This window comes from Boleophthalmus pectinirostris, unplaced genomic scaffold (genome assembly GCF_026225935.1).
Source record: "Boleophthalmus pectinirostris isolate CB_2022bp ecotype Guang Dong unplaced genomic scaffold, ASM2622593v1 HiC_scaffold_1, whole genome shotgun sequence".
Lineage (NCBI taxonomy): Eukaryota > Metazoa > Chordata > Actinopteri > Gobiiformes > Gobiidae > Boleophthalmus > Boleophthalmus pectinirostris.
The window spans coordinates 30368771-30395701 of record NW_026570970.1 but is presented as its reverse complement, the minus strand read 5'-3'; the positions used below and the strand labels follow the sequence as shown (position 1 = coordinate 30395701).

Below are 26931 nucleotides of genomic sequence, written 5' to 3'. Positions count from 1 at the left end.
ATACGATAAGTTTTCAGATAATTCTATAATAATAATCTTTCACCATTCAAAATGTTTTAGATCATTCTGAAACCAGTATAGTTGAATGACGCGTCCTTTCAGTATACCCTTAATCTCTAAGGGCAAGGCAATTTAACAAATATTGTGTGTTGTAGTTCTGTCAAGTATTGCAAATAGCCTAAAGCTCCTACTAGACTATTTGGTGTTCCGTGTGAATACTACTGCCTGTGGCAATATATTGATGTTATGCAGCTGTTGTCATCAACATTCCTTGGGGATGTGATGCTAACTCTAAGCACTGCTCTATCTGAGGCTTGTTGGACTTTCATCTGAGCTATCTTAAAACTTTTTGACAGTGTGTGCCAATGTGAACATGCAGAACACTCCAAGCGTGATGTCACTGCAAGATATCAATTGAACAGACCTCTGAAAAGTGCATATACCTGTCATTGTGTCCTTGGGCAAGACACATCACCCTCTTTGGCTATTAAGAATGAATGTGGTGTGGGTAAATCACTGGTCCTATTCCATAAGCTTGGGCTAAACCAAATAAAGCAGGTGGTTTGTTAGTGGTTGGAGAAGGTTTTTGCAGATTGGCAGTGGCTTAACATGTAAAAATATGCAGAGTGAATGATGCAGTGTAGAACGCCTTTGCATGTAAAAAGGGCTATAGAAATCAAAATACAGTAATCATATTTATAAATGAAAAATTATATACTTTAGGTACTCCACAAAGAATACTATGTTCATGTATTGAAAGTAGAAGTGGAAGATATATTGAAAAAATAGATTTAATACGTAGGCCTGTCACGATAATGACAATGACAATGAAATCTATTTTAGATGGAACAATAGTTTTTGGTTTCAGTTTTTATTATGGGTAATTTTTCTTTGTACTGGTGGGAAAATTCTGGTTATTTTCTGGTTATTAGAGCTGTAGAAGGTTGAATTATGAACTTCTATGACTCATTTTACAAATGAATTACTTAAAGGGCCCAAATTACACTGCTGTTTCCTCATCACAAACCTGGAGTTGTTGTTTTGTGGTAAGACAGGAAATGTTTCAATGTGTTTTTAAACCACACCTTCACTGGAATCTGGATAATTTCAACATGTAATTGTCCATCTCTAGTGAACAAAAGGTAAAAGGTAGCTGTTAATTTGAAAACTACAGCTTCATGACAACACAAGGTGAAACGGGGGATTTTGAGCTTTGGAAACGCAGACAGCCTTATAATGCAGGGTTACTCAAACTCCACGTGTTTTTGAGGAGGTAACAACATTATAACATGACTTCAAGATCACAAGAGTCAATTTTGTGTAATATTGAACCTGGCATTCTGCTTCTTATGTATTGCAGCTAATATAATTTTCAAATAATGGTTGCTATTTCTGGTATTTTCTGTATTTTCTTTTTTCAGTCCATTCACATTTGTGCAATATTTGAATGTTAGCTAAAGTTAGTTAAAATATATAGACACATTTTACCTTATTTCTATTGACGATATATCAACGTTAGGATAATAAACAACATGCATTTTTAACAGTACTGCCCAACCAGTAGGCCCATATGAAAGAAATAGCACCTCTATTGTAGCATAAGGGCAGTTTATTTCATTGTTTTTGTAAAAGGCATGGCACACAAACCAATAATCAGTGCATCATTCTCTCACAGGCAGTTTCAGATCCAGTGGTTTCTTCTTATGCTCCAAAGTTCAAAACATCAACAAGAAAAGCTACTGTTTAAGATGCCGGATAGTGTAACAGAAGTCTATTGTCCGTTTGTAAAGAGTCTCTGGCATTTTAAATTACAAGTTATATGGATATGGCAGTAAAACATAATGGTATATTTATATTTCTGTAACAGCTGGCAGCATACAAGTAAATTCATATATTAATAAAAATTAAAACTGGTCATTTTTTTCAGTGACATAAAGATTCAGCATATCCCTGGCCATTTTACTTTTACAGGTAACAACAAAATCAATGTAGGATATGGTTAAAGCTCCACTATGTAACTTTTCTAATGGAGAGTCTGGCACCTGCTTGCCTGTATTCCGACTTGATTGGTTTAACTGGAATGTTCTACAGAATGGCATTAAAAGTATCTATCTCTATGGAGGCAAATAGTGGCACCACCAGGCCAAGTTACGGGTCAGGAGAGGCCCGCTCACTATCGGAATGCATGTTTTTCAAGGAAATTTTGAGCAACAAAAATACCCGTAATTGAATAAATTCAAGATGGATAAGTTTAACGCCATACAGTGGACCATTGCAGGCAAAGATTAACATCACCATGGAGACAAGCAAGTAGTGGAATCCCTACAAGAAAAGTTACACACAGCATCATTAAGAAAAAAGAGAAAAAATAGAATGTCAATATATTTCTGTAATCTAAATAATTTATTTTCTGTGTGTTTGTATAATTGAAGATAGAAATGACTAGACACCAGTTTTAGCAGTATCTAAGATGAGCTAAAAATGCTGTAAAATCTCTTTGCAAGGTGTAAACCAATTCAGTAGTAGTAGGACAGTAGTAGGTGGTAGTATACTCTGTACAAACTAAAGCAAAATTAGAGGGATAAGGACATTTAGTTGTCACATTTAAGTCTGTCACAACATTCAAAGTAGTAACAGAAGTAGTAGTAGCAGCATAGTAGTAGTCATAGTAGTAGTAGGAAAGTACTGTAAAACTGGTATTTAGACAATATACTATCCATATGACCCACATTACAGCAGTATTTATGAAAAGAGAAAAATGAAGGACAACTATTTATAATTTAACTTGAAAATAAATCCATCTTAATATTAAGTGCATCGATGCTACATCTCCATGAGCGCCCTTTCCTGAGGAGTACAGCTTTAGAATGTGTTTCGGTGTCAGTTTGCATTCTGAAATATTGATTTACTGTTAGCCTGGCCAGCCACACCAACTGCTCTTCTAATCAATATAATGAATTTGCCTTCCATGTTTGAGGATTAAATTGTTAAAGGTGCACTGTGTAACTTTTCTTCTACAGGGTTTGCCACAGGTGTCCCTGGACAAGTTATTTCTTTGCCTGAAATGTTCCACAGAACGGCATTAAGCAGCAAGCAGGTGATACTCCCAGGCCAAGTACAGATGCAGATGTATGAATAAATGTAAGATATACAAGTTAAATTACGTACTGCAGAACATTCCAGGCAAAGCAAATGCATCTCCTCGGAGGCAAGCAAATGGCACATCCTCCACCAGGAAAGTTACCTAGTGTACCTTTATATACAGGTCAGAACTGGGTAAGAAACACAGGATACTAAACATATTAGAGAAATATATCAAGTTCAACCCATTTTAAACTGAAAGAAAACCTCTGTATATGCACATGTAAGAAAATGTTTTATATTCTGATAATTCGTTTAGATTTATTTTAAAATATGATCTGGTTATGTTATCCTGACATCTCTGAAAATAATTAAGTGCAATTTTCTTATCCATAATAGCTGTCAAATAGTGATAATGCATTCAATTTACACTCATAGATAATATTTATTCACTCCATATGAAATAACAATATTAATTTAAAAAAATTTGTAAAAAACTCAAAATAAGAATCTAAATCATTTTAATTGCATAAAATTTTAAATAAAAAAAGAAGTGGTTTGAGAGATTATTTTTTAAGGCTGGGTATTGTTTTATTAATTTAAAATAAAGCACAATTTTAAAAACATGAGCTAAACAAAGTTGTAATAAAATCATTTTTGAAGATGTGTATGGCTGGCCAGGCTAGACTATCAAAATGGCATCATGATTGGGGCAGTAATTCACCATTCAAAATCAATGCAATTTTTCAGCGCAGGCATCGAGTGGATATTTTCACTCACATCGAAGACAAACAAACTCACGGAGCCTCTAAACTTTTTCCACAAGCTCCTGGTGCGTGCAAACTGGTTCTGAGTTGGTCTTTTTCATTGTTGCTGAGTACTTTGGCCATGGGCTTGCCAGTTCACCTGTTCATAGCCTTCCCTGCATGCTACAGTAACATCACACATGAATTTCGGCTTCAAAAAGCCTGTTTAAATCCCTTAGTGTATGCTCTTGTGCTACTCCTTCCATCAACATTGGTCATATACAACAAGAGCTATACATTTTGCAGGGAACGTGAAATCCTACACATGTTATATTGGTCCAGATAGGCGTAGAAACTTCACTATATTGTGGTCCTTAGCTTCCAATTTGACAAGACTTGTCTAGATTGAAGTGGTTCTAAGTTTAAACGCGGTGTCTTGCTTCTTGGCTGTACCCGCCCGGAGACTCCCTGTTGCGGTGGGGTTTATAGGAGTCCTGGTAGGGGTCCTGGAAGTCCTCCTCGACCAAAGGGGAGTGGTCCCGGCTGTGTTGGGACCCAGAGGAGAGGCGATTGCGGTTCTTGCGAGCACGTTCGTTGTGGTAGTTTTCATCTGCAGGCATTAGACTGCGACGCTCGACTGGAGAGTGGTCCGACGTTGTGTGGTTACTGTTGCGGTTTCTTTGGGCCTGGAGGAAAAAGACAAAAGGCTTTGAAATAGGAAATTAATTGAAATGGATTTAAACAGCACATTTTCAGAAGCCTGTGATCAATACGAGTGTTCATGGTCCCGTTTAGGTATTTGCTTCTCTTCAGAGAGACTAACTGAAAAACTGGTGGCTAATGCTTGCTAGCTTGTGACTGTAATGTTATTTGAGAGGGTCTTGTTTAACTGCACAGATCTGCTCACCTGTTTTAGCTCCAATTAAGTCAGTTCTTTCTGGTCAGATTGTTTTAAAATAAAATGATTAAAGTCTATCACAGGCCCAGAGCATCACACCACTAGAGAATATTGATAACATCAGCAGCAAAGTGTCAATTTATGTGTTCTTTATGATTAACAATCTTTATACATTGTCTAAAACAAGTCTAAAACTGAGTTTTTACCATTAAACTGTGTAACATTTCAGAGCAATATGTTAACTCAATACCATTGCACTGGCAACACTGAAATATTGTTGCACTAAAAGAAGTACTAGTAGATAGAGACATACGCATCCAATAAGTTTCCCAATTTATTTTAATAGCACATTTGATAATTTTTCTTTTTCGCATTAAAACAAGTCTCATCACATTTTAACTGAAAAGCTTCCCTTTGGATACAAAGTCTGGTTTAAAATTAGTATTTTATATAAGTTTAAAAAAAGTATAAGCAATAATGCATTAATGTATTGTGGGTTTTAAAACAGTTGTTTCTATATAGGATTATGGTATATATAGGCCTCAGTATTTTTAACAGTAGCAAAAAAAATAATGCTTTCTACCCTGGCAGTTTTGTAAAGGTTCTCAATAAGGGTACAATTGTAACAGTAGTGCCTTCATAAATAGCAAATATGTAGCATAAATAAACAAGAGGCGATTATGGTGTCAGTAGTTCATTCCCTCCTCTCTCCTGTATTTAACAGGTCTATAACTGCCCTGATCCTGGCATACTCACCTGGTTGGCAGCGGGATAGGGGGCGAGTGCGGTGGAGCCCAGGTTTCGTCCCAGCAGAGGGTTGAGGGGAGTGCTCAGAGACGTGTGTGTGGCTCTCCAATACGCCTCCAGGTACTCCGCCAGGTGTTCACACGCATCTTCCAATTGGTTCTCATCCAGGATTATATCAAACATCTCCTGAGAGCAGAAACGAAGGGAGGGAGGAAAGGGGAAACAATTGAGCCATTTGAATCCAAAATCCTGATTTACACAAAAAAAAAAAAAAAGAAAAAAAAAAAAGATCAACATTAAAGATCCTATATTAAAAATGTATATGGAATTATCTTAAAGTCATGTTATAATGTTGTTAAACTTGTTTGAATGAAACAAAACACAACTCCAGGAATATTTTTGATGAGGAAACAGCATTATAAGGTTTAAAAAAGTTCTAAAAAACTGCCTTTTAACTGCTTAGAATTAAAAGTAAACAGTTTTGAACTATGAGTGATGAACATGCTTCAGAATAATCTTAGCTCTGTTCACTTAGTCATCTCTAACTTTGATCTTGAACCATGACCATGACAAAGATACACTTATGGTGATAGTCATAAGAAGTCATAAGAAGAATTCACATGATTCTTATCTAACAATGTCTCTGCTTTGATCTGCTCCTTTATGGTTATCATCCAACAACATTACTTTAAAACTGTAAATTGCATACTTTAATTTGTGTGTCTTACTATAGATTTTACAACTTTGATATTGATACCTGCACAAGCACATATTGATTGTCAGCTACTATTAGTATCGGTTGAAGAGATCCATATGAGACCATCTCTAAGCAGAGATATTCACATTTACTCATTCACTCACAGAAGGACATTGTGAGAGTTTTTCAGCTGCAACGAGCTGCACATTCAGGTGTTTGCTCTGAGACTTTCCTCTGGATTTGATCAGACGTTGGAGCACCTGCAAGTGAACACAAAGGAGAGTTACCACCATAGACTGTATATATAAATGGACATAGATGACCTGCTTAAGCCTTCCAAATACAAAGCAAGCATGGGGGCGCTTCCAGCTCCATCGACCCTGGTTCCAATTCACTTTACATTAAAAAATTGGCACCGTCCCCTTGTAAGTGCTGCAGTGAGCCTTGTCATTCTGGTCTTAAAATGTATGTAGATAAGTTTAATACCATACAGTGGTTGTACTAAACTGCTCTACATAATCCTAGTGTTTTTATTTAGCTGTTTTGGCTGTAAATAAATTCTATTCCTAATATGGAACTCAGCTCCAAAGTCGGGCTATAACTGCCAGGCTTCATGAGCTTCATTTGACTGGAACTGAACGCAATGGGTGACAGCACACTCCCTTAGTCTACTTCTTTACACAGTCTATGGTTACAACAAGTATCATGTAAAACGGTATAACATTTTATAAAATGTAAAACACATTACATAGACATTACATACACTGATGTCAGGTATCGTGTGGAACAATTATCTGATTGAGCCAGCTTCATGGTCAGGAGTACCCAGTCTGAGAATAAGCCTACTATACATGTATCAACATGTTTAAAAGCTCTTAAAGTCAAGCATATGTCTGCTTTAATCCACAAATACAGCAGGACAAAGACTGGAACAAAACTTTTTTTTTTTTTTTTTTTTTTTTATTAAAATTTAAAAGGAAGAAATGAAAAATGAACTTGTAACCGAGTTGTCATCGTATGTTTTGTTCCAACATTTAAAAATTGAAAAAGTTTGGATCCTGATTATGTAGGACACAAGTTGGATTTGGGTTTGTACCTTGGGCGAGGAGACTTTGACGTGGACGATGATGGGAGCTAAAGAGGTCTTAATGAGCTGAGCCGGGTTGTTTATGGTGTCCGCGTCCAGAACAACGAGCTGCAGAGACCGGGCCAACTCAAAAATACGCTCTATCTCACTCTGCACCTCCGCTGAGAATTCATATGAAAGATTAAACAGGAAAGTTAGTGTTTGTTGAAAAGACAAGAATTGACGGTCAATAGGTTTACATGCAAGGATGTATTGCAAAAGGGACATAATACATTTGTGGTTCAATTTGTGTAATTGTACTTCCTTTAAAACTTTTTTTCCCTGTCAAGAGTTTATCTACCTCTCCTGTTTTAGGGATAAGAAGTATCATAAATTTACAAGTTTGTCTCTCTCCATCCATTCCTCTGACCGTCTGCTGACTCCTCCTTGAGCATAGATTCACTTCAAGACCGAGCAAATCAGTGTAATATAGGCGTATTGATACTTTGCAGTGATATGATGCTGGGGGTGTTCTGCATATACCTCTACTGGTGGAATGTTCAACAGATTCTATAATTAGCAATTAGCAATAACTTTCAAAAATGTTTTAATAACTCAAGAAAAATACGAAATGGATGTAAACAACACATTTCCAAAAGCCTGTGATCAATACAAGCATTCATGGTTCGTTTTAGGTGTTTAATTTTCAAAAAAGGTGGGAATGACTAACTGAAAAACTGTTAATGCTAATGCTACCTAGCTTGTAACTGTAATTTTATGTGTGAGAGATTTGTTTAAGTTCACAGATCATCTCATCTGTTGAAGTTCCAACTCAGTCAGCTCTTTCTGGTCAGAGTGTTGAAATAAAACTCTGGTTGAAGTTTAAGTTGAGCGACAATAGTGCTTTCAGTTAGTATCAGACCCCCAGAGAATGTTGATTACATCAGCTGCAAAATATCAAAAATTATGTCCTCATCATTTATCATCTGAAACTAAAACATCTTAATAATCAGTCTATAAAATGCCTCTTGCATGTAAACACAATGAGCGTACACTGAAGTTTGAAATCCATGCACATCATTGAGTATGCAGTGCTTTTACCCAGACTGGAGCGCGTGTTGGGTTTCTCAATCATGGCTCTCTTACTGGGGTTATTCAGTACTGACCTCTTGGCCAAAGAAATGTCAGCCGTTACCCTGGTGATGGATATCCTAAAAAAAAAATAAAAGAAACAATTGGTATTATGTCAAAGTATAAAGATATCACAATCAGGTAAAAAAATATATATTTAATTGAAAGTAAAATGTATGCATGTATAATGTATGTCCAATCTTCTGTGGTGTTCTATGAGAGGTGGTTTACAGTCATGCCTCACTATAACGCGGTTTACCTTTCGAAGCTTCACTGTTTCGCAGATTTTTTTGTGTGCAATTTGCATGCTTTTTTTTTTCTTCACAGCGTTCAAATGTGCATTGTGTTGCTCCCCCTGCGTCCTGATTGGCTAAGGGACTGCAGACACTGTATGTGTTCAGCTTGTCAAATTTACATAAATTTTCGATTGCGAGCAGTGTGATTGTGAAGTGCTGTATTTTTGCAAGTTTTCTCCCCGACAAAACCCACAATGTTGATGAAACCTTCTGCACCAACACCTGCGGTCACACCCAAAAGGCAGCCAAAGATCCTAACCATCACACAAAAAGTTTAACTTCCGTACATGCTGAAGGAAGGTAGAAGTTACGTGGCTGTAGTGCGCCATTATGGAAAAGTGTGTGGTCAGGGGTCTTGAAAACATATAAAAACATATATAATAATAGTAAAAAATAAAGCTGACTACTGCGGATTTTGCCTATTGCGGGTTATTTTTAGAACGTAACCCCCGCAATAAATGAGGGACCACTGTAGACCAGGTTCAGTCGTGGGTTAGACCTGGTTTAGACCTTATTTAGTCCTGGTTTAGGTCAACTGTTGAGTGCTCCCTGTCTGCAGTGGTATCTGTCTATCAGGTGTGCTTCAGACCTGGTTTAGTCCTGACTGAGTCCTAGTTGAGACTTGCTTTAGTTCTTATTGTGTGCTAGCTGAAACCAGGTTTAGTTCTGAGTAAAATCTGGCTTAATAGCTTACCTTCCATCGAACCTGTGCTTAAGGAAGTCAAAGAGTGCTTTCTGCATCATGTCTGTCACCTGCAAAATAAATAAGGCAAGATAAATGACAATTAACTATCTGGCAGCTAAACCAAGTAAGGATCTACAATATATACTAGTTTATAGATAAAATTAAATATGAGCTATGTAGTTTTTCTGTTGGTGGATCAGCCACTCGCTTGTCTCCATGGAGATGTTAGAGCTTGTAAAGTTATTGAGTATGGCATTAAATGTATTTATCCACGGAGACAAGCCTTTACCAGAAAAGCTACATAGCGCATCTTAAATCCAGGAGTGGTATGTCAAATGCCATACTATGAAACAATTTAGACAAAACAATAACATCAACCATCCATCACAAAAGCTGCATAGTTCACCTTTAAACCAATACATTTACAATACTTTAAGCTAGTGTGTACAATGTCATCCAGCCCTTCAAAATCATTTCTCTAAAACTACTGTAGTCCATCCACTTATCTCTAGTGTTGCCTATAACCAGGCTTTTCTATAGGGTTTTCTCATGAGCTGAAAAGAACATGATCAATGGTGGCCCACAATGAAAGAGCTGCACCAGTGGTCATGTGATTAATTAGACTAATCAAAAAAGTTGACTACAGATCAGTTTAAGAAATCAATATGGATGGACCCCAGTCAAGCAGAAGTATAAAGATTTATGGGGGAAACCTGCACTATAATGCCATTTAGAAGTAACATTTTCATATGGAAATTACTAAGTGATCAAATCTGAAACACTACTGCAATGTTAAAGTTTATCTGATAGGTTGGGTTTTGTTTACAGTATAGAGATTAGCAATGAGCAGTTACAAAGGTAATACAATGAAAGCAGCTTACTGTTACCAAGCATGGGGACTCACTGTACAGTATAAAGCAGTGAATTCAAGCCATTATTATTGCAATTACTAAAATTATTACAACTTTTTGCATTGTTTTTTTAAATTAATTGCGGACCCTTGTCGAACTTGTACTAGGGATTGGAAGAGCATTCCTATGAGAGGCTGAGAGGCTCAGTGAGAGAATATAGAAGTAATTTAAATAGTCGGGTTTAGACCTGTTTAGTCTGTTTAGTATTTGTTCTAGTCCTGGTTTAGTGCAACAATATTGCATCAGTCAAACTAATATATGATATCAACCTTTATCTCAGGACATGTTCATGATATTTTATATGTATTTAAAGCCACAGTATGTAACATTTTAGCTTGTTTTTTTAACCATAAAATAAAATTGACTGTCCTGAAAAACAAGCATCCTTACTGTGAGCAGGCTTGCATTGCCACAAACTTGTCTCTTATTTAGCCTAGACGAGGGCGTGTTTTTATGGATTTGCTGTTCTCTTGGTTATAATATTCCACAATATGGCATAAAACTTAACTATCTCCATGGAGAATGTTTGTAAGTATGCTTTCTATTTCCACTGAACCATGCAGGTGACATCCAACTTTCAAAAAGTTACATAATCTACCTTAAAGATAAGTCTTATATTTACTGAACTGAAGTTCAGTAGGTGTTCAATAGGTGAAGTAATGTATTGAATATGTGCAATCATAATAAAGTGTAATCATAATAAAGTGTGTTGGACCTGTTTATTACTGAATTGCAACAACTCACTGTAATTTTGTATAAATCTTCTGTATGTAAAATGACAAATAAACCCCTGAAATGTGAAGTAACAATAGTTAGATCAAATCACTTTCCCCTTCAGTCATATGTACTAACAGTGACGGTGTTGACAGAGGCCTTGTGTCTCATGAGTAAAAACATGCTTCGTCTGTCACGTTAAAAAATAGTCCTATTTAAAACTGCTATTCCACCTGCTCCCAGGTCTGCACAAACCAATGTCATCACTTCTCTTCCTCACTCGGATACAGTGGATACAAAGGAAATGAGATCGCTAATAGAAAATCTGCCGTTTCTGCACTTTTTCCATCGCTGTGTGGAATTATACAGCCCTCTCATATTGATTCAGCGGTGAGGGAATCAATAAACAGGAGCGAATGTAACCAACGCCAGCTACAATAGGTCTACCTTTTCAATTTATCAACATAGAAAGTCATTTTAGTCTTGGAAAAAAAAAAAAAAAACACCGTCCTCCTGTTTCTAATTTAGAAACCTTGGTCTACTTTCTCTCTCTTTCTATTTCTTTTTACAAGGATGCAGTTTACCCACAAGGCAGTTACCATAGCAACGCCGGGATCGGGAGGCAATGTTTCCATAGCGACGGACCACATCCCCCGCCTCACTCCCTCCTCCCGTTCCTGTTCCATCCTCTAATATTGAGTCTATCATTGACTGTGTTTAAATGCAATTGAGTATCCCAGATATTTTAATGGTCCATTATGTAACTTTTCTGGTGGAGAGTCTGGCACCTTCTTGTCTCCATGGAGATGTCATTGCTTTGTCATGAATGTTCCACAGTATGCCATTAAACCCAACAACAAGTTACACGTCAGGTTTGTAGAGTGGTGACCCCTCTCACAGGAGGAATGCATGTTCTTAAAGCAATGAAAATATCTGTAATTAAGTAAACATAAGACAGATAAGTTTAATGCCATTCTGTGGAACATTTCTGGCAAAGCATAGGAGACATGAAGTTTTGATATCCCCAGTAGTGTGCCTTGGCCTGCCGTGGCTTAGAGGTTGAGCGCTGCCGGTTCAATCTCCTGCCGGTTCAGTCTCAGTTTTGATTCTTGCTTATAAAATAAACTAAATGTAAAATGTTAACCATCTATATCCCGTGTCTGGATGTACTCACACTTACACAAACAAACATAAAAATTGGGGCTAAACTGGGACTAAAGCCAGAATAGCACCAAAACAAATTTACATCAGGACTAAACTTATCTCAAACTAACAAGGACCAAACCAGGACAAGTGTGAAAGTTAAAGACCCTTGCACAATAACTGATTAAAACAAGATCTGCAGACATTACAGAGTCAGACCACTTGATTACTATCTACCACTACATTTACTGGGAGATCAATAAAAATCTATAGTCTATAAAAGTACTGATTGGGTATTGCATTACAAACCCAGTGCTTGTATTTAAAATAAACCTGAGCTACATAGGGTTAAATAGGAAATGCTACGTTACGTTGTTATTAAATATTAGTCATATATTCACTCAAAGACAGAAGTCAGCAGAGTACAGTAACAGTATGAGTCAGAGGATGCTTTAGCTCAAAATACCAGAACAGAATTGTACTATGAATTGAATGTGCATTGTCAGTCTAATTATAGCTCCAACTGATAACAAAATACAGTGATTTGTTCGTCACCTTCCTGTCTCAATGGAGATGTTGCTTTGCCTAAATGCTCCACAGTATGGCATCAAACTTATTTACTCTCTGCTCCACGGTAATAATACATGTTTATCAAGGTATGTTCTAGCAATAATAACAGGTGTACAATAATAAAAAGCAACTTGGCAACAATTTAAAATAAAAGTGCCTTTTTTAGATAGTTTGCATATCACTGTGTCCAGCTCACAAATCTGCACACATGCTTTATTGGGTTCATTCCAATCAAAAGTGTATCCATGTTTAAAAATAATGACTTGTGCTTATTAATGCCTTTACTAAGAAATCTTAATTTAAAGATTACAGATAACTTTAATTACATTGTGGAATATTTTTCAGGCAAAGAAAGTATATCCATGGAGACAAAAGATAGCAGACCCAGCACCAGGAAAGTTACATATTACACCTTTAAAGTAAACCCATCCAAATGCACAAAACTGAGCCAGTGTCAAAAACAGCTGTAGTTTTTTAAAGAATGAAATATATAATAAATAAACCTACTACTCCTCTACTGGTTAGCTTTTGACAGTACATAAAAATCAACCTAAACTCAAAAAATCTAAATCAAATTTTTTAGAAAAATTCTAATGACAGTTTAATTTTTTTCCCCAAATCGAGCAGACTTACCTCATAGCCTTTGAGAGAGGGTCCCACCAGCACCACTGGTCTCATGGAAGGAACCACGTCGTATGGAGGAATGTGCTCTGCCTATAGGGGGCGACAAACACATAAATAACTATATGTCAATCAATCAATTAACCTTATAATACCAACTATAATCAGAGGTACAGTAAATATGCCTAAAACTAAATTATACATTTCCCAGCTCGATATTTTTATTCAAGTAAACTGTGTTTGGGTAAATAACTTAATTATTTATCTTGTTTAATGTTATTGTAGTAAAGCAGATGTAAAATGAAACAATACTAAAAGTGCAAATTTGTGTCTTACAAAAGAAGAAAAATGCTACACAAAAGACCATTACCGTTCAAAAGTACAATGCAATCTATTATAATCAACAAGACAACATACATTTTTAACATATACAAAATTTACTTACCACTTTCTGCTTTTGCTTACCTGTAAAAGAGATTAAGTAATTAGACAAGCCTCCCAATTACTTACAATCATTGTTTTGATGTAGCTGTTAATAGAATGTGCAAATGTAGGGCGTAAAGGAGATTTTAAAAAAATTAAAGGTGAAATATGCAACTTTTCTGGTGGGGGGCTGATAGAGATGGAGATATTATTGCTTTGCCTGGAATGACCCACGGTATTAATGTTCTCCATGTAGAAGAGCAGGTGATGCCATCAGGCCCAGTTACAGGTCAGACATGTGGATAGGCAACCCTGCTCACACAATGCATGTTTTTCAAATCAATAACATGTTCATAGAGACAAACAACCAGAAAAGTTACACAGTGAACCTTTAAATGTGTGAATTAGATTCAGAATTTGGTTTTGGTTTAAACGTACCCGACACCATCTCACCCAGACTAGAGGACGAGTTCCCACTGGATTTGCTCCTATGAAAAGAAATGTGGTTCAGGACATGGTATTCATTCAGTATCAATGTTAATACATTATGCTGTTACTCTAGTGGGTTATTTTCTTTCAGACACTGTCGTCTTCAAATCCAAATCCGTATGCTTAATCTTTATTATATAGCACATTTTACAAACAAAACAAAAGGAAATCAAATGTTACTCAACAGTGACCGCCCACCCTCCTGTAAATTAAAATAAAGTAACGTAAATCATACATTTTCCCCATAGACCTTTTGAAAAAAAAAAAAGTTTGAAAGCTTGCTCAGAGCTAATCAGCATTGTGATAACTAATAACTACAAGACATACAATTTTATTTAAGATCTGAACTGCTAAGTTATTAAAACATTTTCCTGAATCTTGTGTTTTAAATTTTTAGACTTAAACAATTGCGTCCTGGATATTTGTTAGCACATAGCTGGTTAGCCTCAGAGATGTCTTTAAACTATTAATACTAGATTTTTCGAAAAGTCTATGAGAAAAATTTATGGAAAATTTACTTCTGGAACTGAAACCCACTTTGAAGTGGGTAAATGAGTAGGGAAACAACTATAACATGGTTAAATGCTCTGAAATCAAGATTTTTTTCTGCGGTCTACATGTCAGTAAAGGTTAAACTTTTGAACATTTCCAAACTTGATGAATTATTCTGGCAGATAATTAGGGTTATACTCTGATAATATCATCTGGAAGAAGATGTTTTCAGTTTATTTTGTTTTTGCTTATTGACACCACACTCCTTAAATTTTGATTAAAAGATCCACAAATATTTATCAACAAAAATAAGACAGAAATCTGCTGTGAAGCGGTGCCCAGTGGTTTTGGCCATTTGCTTGTGCTATCATTATAAACTCTGCCAAGTAACATCAAAACACTGCGGCTACACCAGGTCCAGAATATTCAGAACAAACATGCGAGACAAAAATAACTGTTTAATCACCTTATGGCCATCTCACCGGCTCTGGCTACTGTCCACACACACCTTGAGTCTTTCGGACTACAAAATGCTTTCTGGCATTTTTACACTTGGTCTTTCATTAAAGAGGGGATATTATGCAAAATCAACTTTTTGGAGATATATATCTTGATAATGCTGTTCCCTGATCCAAAATGTGGTTGAAGAGGTTTTATATGTCACCCAAGCATGTTTGAGTAATCTAGCAATCTCTCCGGGGCCATTAATAAATATATACAACAACTACAACTTCACAAACCTGATGCTATGTGTGGTAGTTTTAAAAGCAGGATGTACAGTGATTGTGTTGTGATAGTACTCTCATGTAGCATGGAGAACAAAGGGAGGGGAGACTTGAGCGTCCAAAACTATAATGAAACATTTTAATATGTTGTTCTTGGCAAATAATATTATTAAAAACAATAAAAGGTAAAATGGTGATCAAAATATGTTATTGGTTAGAATTATGTGTAAAACTCCCTCTTTAAATACACCTCTTAGGGGAAATAGCCTATAACTTTTAATATTGTTTTCAAACCATGCTTATGTCTGATTACAGCAACCTTTACCATGATGTACAAATGTATCTCCTACTAATTGTTTTTGTCTTTGCACAACCAAAACTAAGTGCATTTTCCTTAATACGCTCCAGTGTGAACAAAGGACAATTTGATTACTTTGAAAACCTTAACTGATTATCTTTTATATGGCCACAGGCTTGCATTTACTTCACGAAATAGTTTAAGAAAATACTCTGCTGTTTGGGGGTAGTAAGACCACAGCCATACTGTTACTAAATCCCGCACTATACCAGAACTAAACCAGGATTAGACCAGAATTAAACCAGAACTAAACCACGATTAGACCAGAACTAAACCAGGATTAGACCAGAACTAAACCAGGATTAGACCAGAACTAAACTAGGATTAGACCAGAACTAAACCACGATTAGACCAGAACTAACTAGGATTAGACCAGAACTAAACCAGGATTAGACCAGGATTGGGAACACACCAGGACAACTGTGAACAGTCTGTGTAGCTCTGTTACCGGTGCATTAATATTATTATAAAACATGACATCGCCTGTCCAAAGAGTCTGTTTCTTTGTCTGCACATTAATTGTCTCTGCATTTTTGATTGAATTTTGTGTATTGATGACATAGACAATAGAGGGATTCCTTTTGTTACTGTTATTTTATGTATTTTTCATCTCTTTTTTAACAAACTTCCACTTAACTGAAGTAAATCATAAATACTTACCACAAACACTAACCCACCAAACAAAATAATAATTAGAAAATCTATGACATTTAAATAGATTTCTCACCCATGAAATCGTCCCCTCTTCTGCTCCTGCTGCAGTCGGATGTTTTCCAGTTTTAAAGGGCTTGGGATGAAGCCGATCTCACAGCCCTCCTTCACTAAACGCCCAATCCACCAGTCATTATTGTACTTCTGCAAATCACAAGGTACACAAGTAGTAGTTTAAAAATTCAAAAAGTTCAAATCCAAGTTGTATAGCGCATTTTATGAATTAGATACTGTATTTTTCGATTCTTCTTAAGAAACGCAAATTGACTAATATTTGTACCTTGGAAATTCAAAATTGTGTTGTTTTGTCTTTGTGTTAAGCATGTGACCCCTGTTCTAAGGCAAATTTCTCCCATGGGAGACAATAAAGGATTATCTTATCTTAAAATGGTTGTTTATTTTATAATGTCATAAAACCATTAGGATTTAGATCAGTTAATCAGTGAAAGTATATTATGTGTGTTTCACTTTGCCTCCAGTTACCTCTGTTCCAGAATTTTGAACATTCTGAAAATGTAAAATTTTAAAGGTCTATATACTAGCAAAGGTGAAAAATCTGCAACTCACACCAAATCGACCAAACAACCAAACAACTGTGCACATTCATTATTTCACTTTGATTAAAACGCCCACCCTGTTTCTGCTTCTTCTCCTGCTGTTGTATACTTATAAATGATTCGTATCCGTGAATAGCACCTCTTTGATGTGCAGGAAGTCCTTGGCATCAAACGAGACCCCAGTCCCAGCTACGGGGACATCCTCATCCAGAGCGCCACAATAACTCACATTTGTGCGGACCGCGAACGCCACGCCCTTCGTCTGCAAGCAGAAAGGCCAGCACTGAATAAAACAGGGCAATTAAAGCACGCTTTATTTACAACAGAGAGATAGATGAGTTAATCAGGATCCAGTGGTGCAGAGACGAGAGGGAGAGAGGGAGAGAGGGTAATATAACATGGCTGTAATGAGGAGTAGCCAGGCCTGTAGCTTAATGCAAGAAGTTAAATTAATTAAATGGAAGTTGGGGTAGCTGGTGTATTAAATTGGAGTATTTTTATTGTGAAAAGCAGAGTAATTATACAAAAAATATAATGACCCAAAAGTAGTAACAAAAGAGAAGAGCTAACTTTCCAAAATGAAGAATAAAATAAAAGTTTTTAAAAATCCAGTGTAAAAATGTATTGGTGTGACCATGTATATGGTTGGTGGTATGTAGTTATACCAGTTTGTCAAAGCCTGGTCTCATCTGATCTCAGAAGCTAAGCAAGACCGGGCCTGGTTAGCAGTTTGGGATGGAGACCACTGGAAAGACCAGGTGCCACAGTGGGGCGGCAAAAACAGTTGTGTCCTTAGGCAACACACATTACCTAGTATGAATGTGGTGTGTGCATGTTGATGATGGTTGCAGGGGCTGATGGTGCAGAATGGCCTCACTTCTGTCAGTCTGCCTCAGGTCAGCTGTGGCTAAAATATCAGTTTACCACCACTAAGAGTGGAGTGAATGAAAAATACACTGTAAAGCACTTTCAGTATCTTGAAAGATGCTATATAAATTCAATGGTTAGTTAGTAATCTCTCTGTTGTCCAGGAAGTATCAATGGCAAAAAGCAGTGTAGATTTTTTTTTAGAGTGACTACGCTTCTCCCCTCATCCAGCTTGTTGAGTTGTGACAGGGTTCTGATAAGTGTAACTAGCTCTTCCAAACAGACAGATATTTAAAGCTGTCACTTATCAGAACCTGTCAGAATTGTCCATCAATATTCTGTCTCGCCACATCTTGGAAACTAAGCAAGAATACCAGGTGCCACAGTGGGGTATCATTGACAAAACTGTTGTTGTGTTGTGTTTGTGGTGGTGGTTTGGTGTGTGTGTGACTGTTGGAGGATGGAAGGGTCAATGGCACAGATTGGCAGCCTCACTTCCTTCAGTATGCCCCAGTGAATGAATGATGCATTGTAAAAGGTCTTTGAATGTCCAAAAAAGTACTACATCAATCCAATGAGATTTTCTTTTGCTAAGCATATAATTACTTTTACTGTGTTAATTTCCACCACTGCCAAAAACAGAAGAGTCCCTCCTGACCTTTGCCCTCTCGAGCTGGACGGTGGCCTGCTGCTCTCGCTCCTGTCGGCCCCCCTCCTTCTCCTCCTCCAGAGACACATCCGAGTCTGAGGGTCGGCTGGTGTACGAATCCGCTGAGCCCTGAAGCAAAACAAAACATAAGGGTTAGAGCTATAAATGTTAACGGATACTGTACAAACAGCTATGGGAAAGCACCAGCTCTAGGTCCTCTGATGATTAGTACAAAAGACACTCTAGCCCCATAAGGCAAATTCACACATTCTTCATAAAACATATAATGACCTTTGCATAAAAGCTTTAGGCCAAACCAGAGGACAGTCCTGAAGGGATTTTTGCTGTCTTTACAGGTGCACTGTATAACGATAGAATTTCATTAACACTTAATAATAACTACACTTAGCATTAATAAATATGAAGAGTAAAATCATATAAACAAATACATTATTAAGGATGATTCAGGCTTAGTAACTCCTAAATTAATACCCTTGCCAAGCGGTTTTCAATAAGTGAGCCTCAGCTCCCGTGGGGGGCGCCAAAGAGTCACTGGGGAGGCGTGACACACGCAAACTAAACCAGGACTGATCCCAGGACTGAACCAGGAGGACTAAACCAGGACTGAAATAGAACTAAACCAGGACTAAACCAGGACTAAACCAGAACTGAACCAGGACTGAGTATCGGGACAGGCCTGAAGGTGCGCCCGTATACTGTTGGGTGACCGTAGGTGAAAGAACTGGTGCAGAGCTTTCACCCCACGGAGCTAAGTGCAGCTGTCGCCCGATCGTGCTTTGCGAACACCCTGCTCCCTGGGCTCGGGGTTCTCTCTCTCTCAAGTCCAAGATTAGGCCTGTTTTGGTCCTGGTTTAAACTTGATTTAGTCCTGGTTTAGACCTGGTTTAGTCCTGGTTTAGTCCTGGTGTCCTACTGATGTTCAGTGATGTTAAAAGGCCTGCATGAATTTGGAAATTATTTGCTGTTGTAAAAATTGTTTATGAATGCACTTTAAAAAGTACACTATCAGTTCTTATTGAAACTCATCATTGGCAGGAACACAAAAGATGCATTTACTTCTGTGGCTTGTGTGGGGTAGGGCAGGCCGATGGGATTTTGGGCAAAGAGGGACTCAGCTGTCTTTATCTACTCTAAGGGGAGGCTCACATTCACCTAGTTTGAAAACCCCTGCCCTAGCCCCTTAATTAAAGCCACAGTATGTAACTTTTTAGCCACAAAAAATTGGATGCGATAAGATTAGATATTTAGAACAAAGATGAGAGAAAAAAAATAACTGTTCAATAGCCTTATAGTCATCTCACTGAGGCTGGCTACTGTCCACACACACCTTGAGTCTCTTGGATTACAAAATTATTTCTGTTATTTGTACACTTTAGCTTTCAGATGGGGCACTACACATCGATGCGGTATTCATTGCTAACTCATTTAGATCGCCAAAAATAACGTATTAGCATGTTTTATAAGATTCAGTTTTGTTTTTGCCACTCTGTCTCCCCTCCTTTTACTCCCTGTGCAAAGTCACCCCCCCTCAGAGTGAAACACTTATCATTAATAAAGCACGAACATGTAATTCACAATAAACACAGAGTTTATTAAGAATGATTCCAGTTTAGTGACTACTAAATTAATACCCTAACTCCTAATTGTAGCCTCTTCATTAAAGCCACAGTATGCAACTTTTTAGCCAAAAAGATTTCCCGTTTTGATGGAAATGTCATGTAAATTATCTATTTCTGTGGAAACAAGCAAGTTCAACCACGTTAGAGGTCAGATCTGTGGAAAAGCAAGCAACACACAAGCGAGCCACACCCTAAACCAATTTACTATAAGGATTATTTAGTTGTTTGCAAGATGAACAACATTTTGGATAGAGTACGTTTATCAGCCTTATGAAGCGAGGTAATCCCCCTCACTGTGATCAAAGGCGGGTAGATTAAAGATGTCTCAAAATAAGCTTCACAGGGACAGAGCTTTTTGTGTTAAAATTAGTCTGAATCAAACTCAGTCGTGAGGCTCAGATGTAACACAGCTCTTTGTTTTAGCAGCTTTGAATTTAGAGGTAAAAATAGACACATCTTTCAGTGCCTGCAATGACCAGTCAAGTTGTCTCTCATGTCTGTAACTAAAATCTTTTTGAGTATGACAGCAAGATAAATGGACATGCAAAGTATCAGATATTGTAACATATCTATATATTTTGCATTATCCCGATCAGGATTTTCAAATAATATTATGGCAATTCATCAGAAATGTGTTAAAAAATGTCTGAAATGTGTTAAAAAATGTCTGTAAATGTATAGGAGTGAATGTAAAATCCATATCACATACCCTTGTTTGAAATATTAAAAGCATGAACTGGTCTTCAATGCAAATTTACATACTGTACTCAGTCATACAGTAAATTTAAAAAAAGGCACTATGTGTTCTAGTATATATTTACAATTTATGACACCTTTGGATCATTATTTTATAATTTGCACATTTTAAATCACAATGTTCATCTAAAATAGCCTGATTCATCAGCTGGTTTCACTTCATAGAAACTGTCTGACGTCGCAGCTTTAGAATTTGTTCGCTCGACAGTAGGCGGGCACGTTTTTTCATTTAACCAATTGCTGCTATTTGGTCAATTAAGCTTTTCCCAAATCCTGTAGGAAGAAGGGCAATAACGTCTTTCCCCTTGATAAAATTCACCAAACAATCTCTTTGTTCCGGTTTTAAATCCTCAATCTTGGGAATCGTTGTGACCGAACTCGTAATTTTTTGCGAATCTTCTAGTGAATTCTGATTCCTGACCTAGTCACTGGAGAGAAACCACTGAAAATAAGTATGTTAATTTATGTGTTTTTCAGGCACCACATGTTTTAAGACACTTTAAATTTGCACAATAGTGTTTCTATGAACAGATTTACAGTATACAGTAGGTTATGTTTATTCCTTTGGCATGACTTAACCTCATGTCCCTCGGGCCCAGAATTACCCACAATTCAGTGCTTTAAAAGAGACCGTTTTGTGTTCCTCGGGTCAGTGACACATCATGAGCTGTAGATGATCGTGGAATGAAAAACAAAGCTACAACTGTACAAGTGTAGTCTATAGTTATATAAGAGACTGAGCAGAGTGTAACTAAGGCTGCTTGTCTCCATGGATATGTAATTGCTTTGAATGTTCCATATTGTGACATTAAACATCTATCATAGATGTATTCAATTACAAAAAATAGCTTGAAAAACATGCCTCTTCACAGTTTGGCCTAATGGCATCACTTACTTATATCCACTGTGATGGGTGAGCTACTCTGTCCAAATAATTTCCCTTGTGGATCAATAAAGTTTGTCTAAGTGTACGTCTAAGCATTATTGAGCTCCAGAGAATTATCTGTGTAGCACTGAGTCTGATACTGCACTTAATATTACAATATTGAGCATCACTAAATGTCTTCACAGCCCTAGTACAATGCATGACTCATATCTGAATCTGAAGAAGCACATTTGTCCCATATTCTTGGCACCACATTTGAGTGAAGCGTGGATTTACACAGTCCCCGCTCAGACTGTAGCCCACAGCAGCAGCACACTCTGGGGTCCCACTGATAATTATTGCTCCTCACTGATGAGTTTAACAGGTTAATCAAGTACAGTGAAAATATACTCTAAGTACTATTTCACATTTCACACACAAGGAACTATTTGACACTATTTTCTGATCTATGTTATAATGTTTCCTCATCAAAAACATGCATGGAGTTGTGTGGTGTTTCATTCACTCATGTTTAACACACAAATCTTGCAATCCAGCATATTTAGGCTGAGTCTTTCTCTCAAACAAAAATACACTGTTCCACTTTGTGTCATGTGGTAATACAGTAAGTGCCCTCCGTGGTTTTAACTCCATACAACTTCACGAGAATCATTTCGATAATTTCAGCTCTGGATTTGACAGTCTCTACTTAACAAAAGGTAAAACGTAGTTCTTAATTTGAAAGCTACTGCTTCATGGCATCACAAGGTGGAACAGAGCATTTTGAGCTTTGGAGATGTAAAGAGACTAATAATAAAGGGTTACTCAATCATGAATGAAACAAAACACAGCTCTGAGTATGTTTTGAGGAGGTAACAACATTATAAACTTAAAGCTCAGCTTCAGTAACAATATTTTAAAATATGCAGTCATGACAAGACCACGTTCTCCCAGTATCTGGCTGGATTTCCCCCATCAACCTAAAACCTGCACAATAGGCAAAATGCTCCAGTTTAAGTCCTGACAGGTTAACACAGCAGCATTAAAGGAGAACACATTTTACAGGCACAACACACACTCTTAATAATAGTTGAACAGAATAGATCCTATTGTTATTTGAGCAGAACAATAGAAAACCAACATAAGGCAGTTTTACAAAGTGTAATCCTACACTCAGTTAAACCATGTCACCTGCAGCACAGAGCCTCGGGCGAGATGTGGCTCAACAGACACCAGAATCAGAATATTATAGGAAAAAATATATAATATATTCTATATATACTATACTCTATTTTAAAGTAGAAAACATACATTTTCTGTAAAAAAAAATAAAAAACAAAAAACTCCTGAATGTGAATGTTGTGATGTCATGAAGTGGAAGTTTTCAAGTTAACAGCTACCTTTTATCCTTTATTCAGTAGAGATTGGTAATTCCAGGGCTGAAGGTGTATGGAGTTTCAAAATAGTGGAGTACTTCCTGTGTTACCACATGACATCAAAAGGTGGAACCGAGTGAGAGAAGAACTCAAATGCAACAACACACAACTCTAAGTATGTTTTGATGCAGAAACAACATTATGACATAGATCAATGAAAATAGTGTAATATGGGCCTTTAATTATAGCCTCCTCATTGGTTACATTCTGACATCTTGGTCGAGGGGTCTCTGGTGTGCTGGCAGAACATGTGCACGTACACGGTAACAGAAAGCTCACGGGACAGAAACATGCTTACAAAGGCCCGGCTCTGACAACTCCACTAAAGTCTGATGGATTGGCTGTATTTTTGCTTTGTTCATCAGATTTTCCTGCTACCTCTGAACCAATTACAATCTATTTCTACTCTTCTCCTCTCCCCCCTCTTCTATTTCTGTCTCTTTCTATCTCCTTCCCAACGCTCTCTCTTTCTCTCCTCATACTCTCTCCCTATCTCCCTCTCTCTCCCACCATCTCTTCTCTCCCCCTCTCTTCCCATTTCCTATCCCCCTCCTCTCAATCTCTTTCTCCCACTGTACTCTACTCACCTCATTCTCTCCATTTCTCTCTCTCTTTCCACCTCCTCCCTCCCCCTCTCCTCCTTCTCTCTCTCTGCATCCCCGATCTTTCTCTCCCCTCTCTCTTACTCTCCTCCTTCTCTCTCTCCACACCAGTCTCCCCTCTCTAAACTTTCTCTCCATCTTCTCCTCCCTTCTTCTCTCACCCCTCTCTTTCTCTTGATATCTCCTCGCTCCCTCTCTCTCCCCTCATCTCCTCCCTCCCTCTCTCACTCCTTACTTTCTCTTGATATCTCCTCTTTCCCTCTCTCACTCCTCTCTGTCTCTCTCTATCTCCTCCCTCCCTCTCCCACCCCTCTCTTTCTCTTGATATCTCCTCTTTCCCTCTCTCACTCCTCTCTGTCACTCTCTCCATCTCCTCCCTCTCTCACCCCTCTCTCCCTCTCTCACTCCTCTCTGTCTCTTCCTCCATCTCCTCCATCTCTCTTTCTCTCTCTCCCCCATCTCCTCCCTGCCCCCCTCTCCTCCCCTCCAATTTTTCTTCTCCTCTGTACTATGGACTCACCGCTCAGTTTCCCCCTCCACCTCCTTCCTCCCTCTCTCACCCCTCTCTGTCTCTCTCCATTTCCTCCCTCCGCTTTCTCCCTCCTGTCCTCCTCTCGTCCTCCTCTCCGCTCCCTCTCTTTTCTCATCTCCACATGTTTTGCTTGCTGGCGCACGGTCCTGTTAGCTTCATGAATATAGTGACAGAGACAGTATGTTCCTGATACTCACTGCCATCACAAGAGTTTGACTGAGAAGATGAGATGTTTAATTATTATAGGAAAAACATTATGTGCAAATGACAAGTTAGAAAACCCATTTCCCTAAAACATACTTGATATAATTACAATATAATCAAGATATTACAGAAAAAAAATCATACCTACTTTTCCTCAGTTTGACAATTTAATTTATAATGTTATTTATGTTATTATTTGACTAGACCTGTCAAGATAATTATATTGACTTAACAATAGTACGGTTGTAACAATATCCAAATCTCTCGATACAATGTTTTCACGATATGCATCTCACTGTACGATATTTATTGCGATATTTTGGAGATATTTTATTGTAAACAGGATACTTTTTTGCTTTTAAAATACCTTGACAAGATTCTGGTGCGAATTATTACTGTCAGAATCCTAAGAATTCAAGTAAAAAACATATTTCTTCATGTTGTCTGCACTGAAATGCATCATGGGATATGTAGTTCCCTGTGCTTATTGGCTATTGCTACTATAAAACCATGTATTTAAGCAAAGGAACTTCAATATATTCTGACAGCCCATGATATCATTGTGAGACTTTTGACGATACAGTATCACGATATTTCGGTTATTGTTACATCCTTAATCAATAGGCAGTACTAGAATGGAAACAAAAATATGAAATAAAATAAATACAAAATTGTGAGGCCAAAAATGGAAGCTGAACCGTTTATATTGGATTACGTTCTATATCTTGTCATATGGATTGTGTGTCTCATCCCATCCCTATTATTACTATTTATATTATATTGTTTATTATTTATTATTTATTTCCTGGTTTGATTAGGCCTTTCACAATAATTATAATATGAACTTTCAGTATGAAAGCTGAAACAATACATTTTGGGCTCAACATTTATCACCTGCACATTATCTTTGTTTAAGTGGGGAGATATTGTATTTTTGTTGTTATGTGATAAGATTTGACTGTAGATGGTTGGAAAAGTGACTTCTGTGGCTAATTAATTAGTTAATTCTGCCATTTATTTGTTGCAGTCCATAACTTTTAATGGTGCCGTCTATTTAAAAATGGTTTACTGGGAGTATCTTGCTTTATTTTAATTGTTTCAGTGGCATAAAGTAGTTTCAATATTATTGTTTATCTTTATCTTTATCTTTATCTTTATCTTTATCATTATATCTATATATATATATATATATATATATATATATATATATATATATGATATCAAGAAATCCTACCAATGGCTTGAGAGGGCTGGTCTGAAGGACAGCACAGAGGCACTGATCCTGGCTGCTCAGGAGCAGGCCCTGGGCACTCGAGCAATAGAGGCCCAGATCTACCACACCAGACAAGACCCACGGTGTAGACTGTGCAAAGAGGCTCCTGAGACAGTCCAGCACATAACTGCAGATGTGTAAGATGCTGGCAGGGAAAGCATACATGGAGCGACATAACCAAGTGGCGGGCATAGTGTACAGAAACATCTGTGCAGAGTACGGGCTGGAACCCCAGGATCAAGGTTGGGAAACACCTCCAAAGGTTGTGGAGAATGACCGAGCCAAGATCCTGTGGGACTTCCAGATACAGACTGACAGAATGGTGATGGCGAACCAACCAGACATAGTGGTGGTGGATAAGAAACAGAGCAGAGCCGTGGAGAGATCGCAATACCAAGCGATGGTAATATCAGGAAAAAGGAACACGAGAAGCTAGAGAAATACCAGGGGCTCAAGGAAGAGCTGGAGAGAGCCTGGAAAGTAAAGGCATCAGTGGTGCCTGTGGTGATCGGAGCACTCGGGGCTGTAACCCCCAAACTGGAAGAGTGGCTTCAACAGATACCGGGAAAAACAATGGACATCTCAGTCCAGAAAAGTGCAGTACTGGGAACAGCAAAGATACTGCGCAGAACTCTCAAGCTCCCAGGCCTCTGGTAGAGGACCCGAGCTGAATGAGGGTGAGAGAGACCTACCACCGTGGAAGGTGAGAAACACATATATATATATTATATATATATATATATATATATATATATATATATATATATATATATATATATATATATATATATATATATATATATATATATATATATATATATATATATATATATATATATATATATATATATATATATATATATATATATATATATATATATATATATATATATATATATATATATATATATATATATATATATATATATATATATATATATATATATATATATATAAAATGCGCACACACAAACACACACACAATGACAATAGCTAATTATCTTTGAGCACATTATCTCTAGAGTCAGAGGAGTCTTCAGTCAATC

At 37.3% G+C, this 26931-nt stretch overlaps 1 protein-coding gene across 1 annotated transcript; it reads right to left on the bottom strand.

Moving 5' to 3' along the window:
• Positions 1-1591: 1591 nt before the first annotated feature.
• cacnb4a (calcium channel, voltage-dependent, beta 4a subunit) lies at positions 1592-17275 on the bottom strand. Its single transcript, XM_055151709.1, has 11 exons — positions 17138-17275; positions 16521-16648; positions 14168-14217; positions 13752-13771; positions 13319-13399; positions 9357-9415; positions 8337-8446; positions 7266-7417; positions 6334-6429; positions 5482-5658; positions 1592-4513 (listed from the first exon to the last, which is right to left on the bottom strand). The coding sequence occupies exons 3-11, from the start codon at positions 14175-14177 to the stop codon at positions 4250-4252; spliced, it is 969 nt and encodes a 322-aa protein (XP_055007684.1). The 5' UTR covers positions 14178-14217; positions 16521-16648; positions 17138-17275; the 3' UTR covers positions 1592-4249.
• Positions 17276-26931: the final 9656 nt, after the last annotated feature.

Bases quoted from the DNA above. Each gene is read 5' to 3' on its own strand.
- cacnb4a (XM_055151709.1), bottom strand. The intron at 8,447-9,356 runs GTAAGCTATTAA...TTTTTTTTTTAG, and splicing joins AAGCACAGGTTCGATGGAAG to GATATCCATCACCAGGGTAA. The intron at 6,430-7,265 runs GTACAAACCCAA...GTTCACTTGCAG, and splicing joins TCAAAGTCTCCTCGCCCAAG to GTGCTCCAACGTCTGATCAA.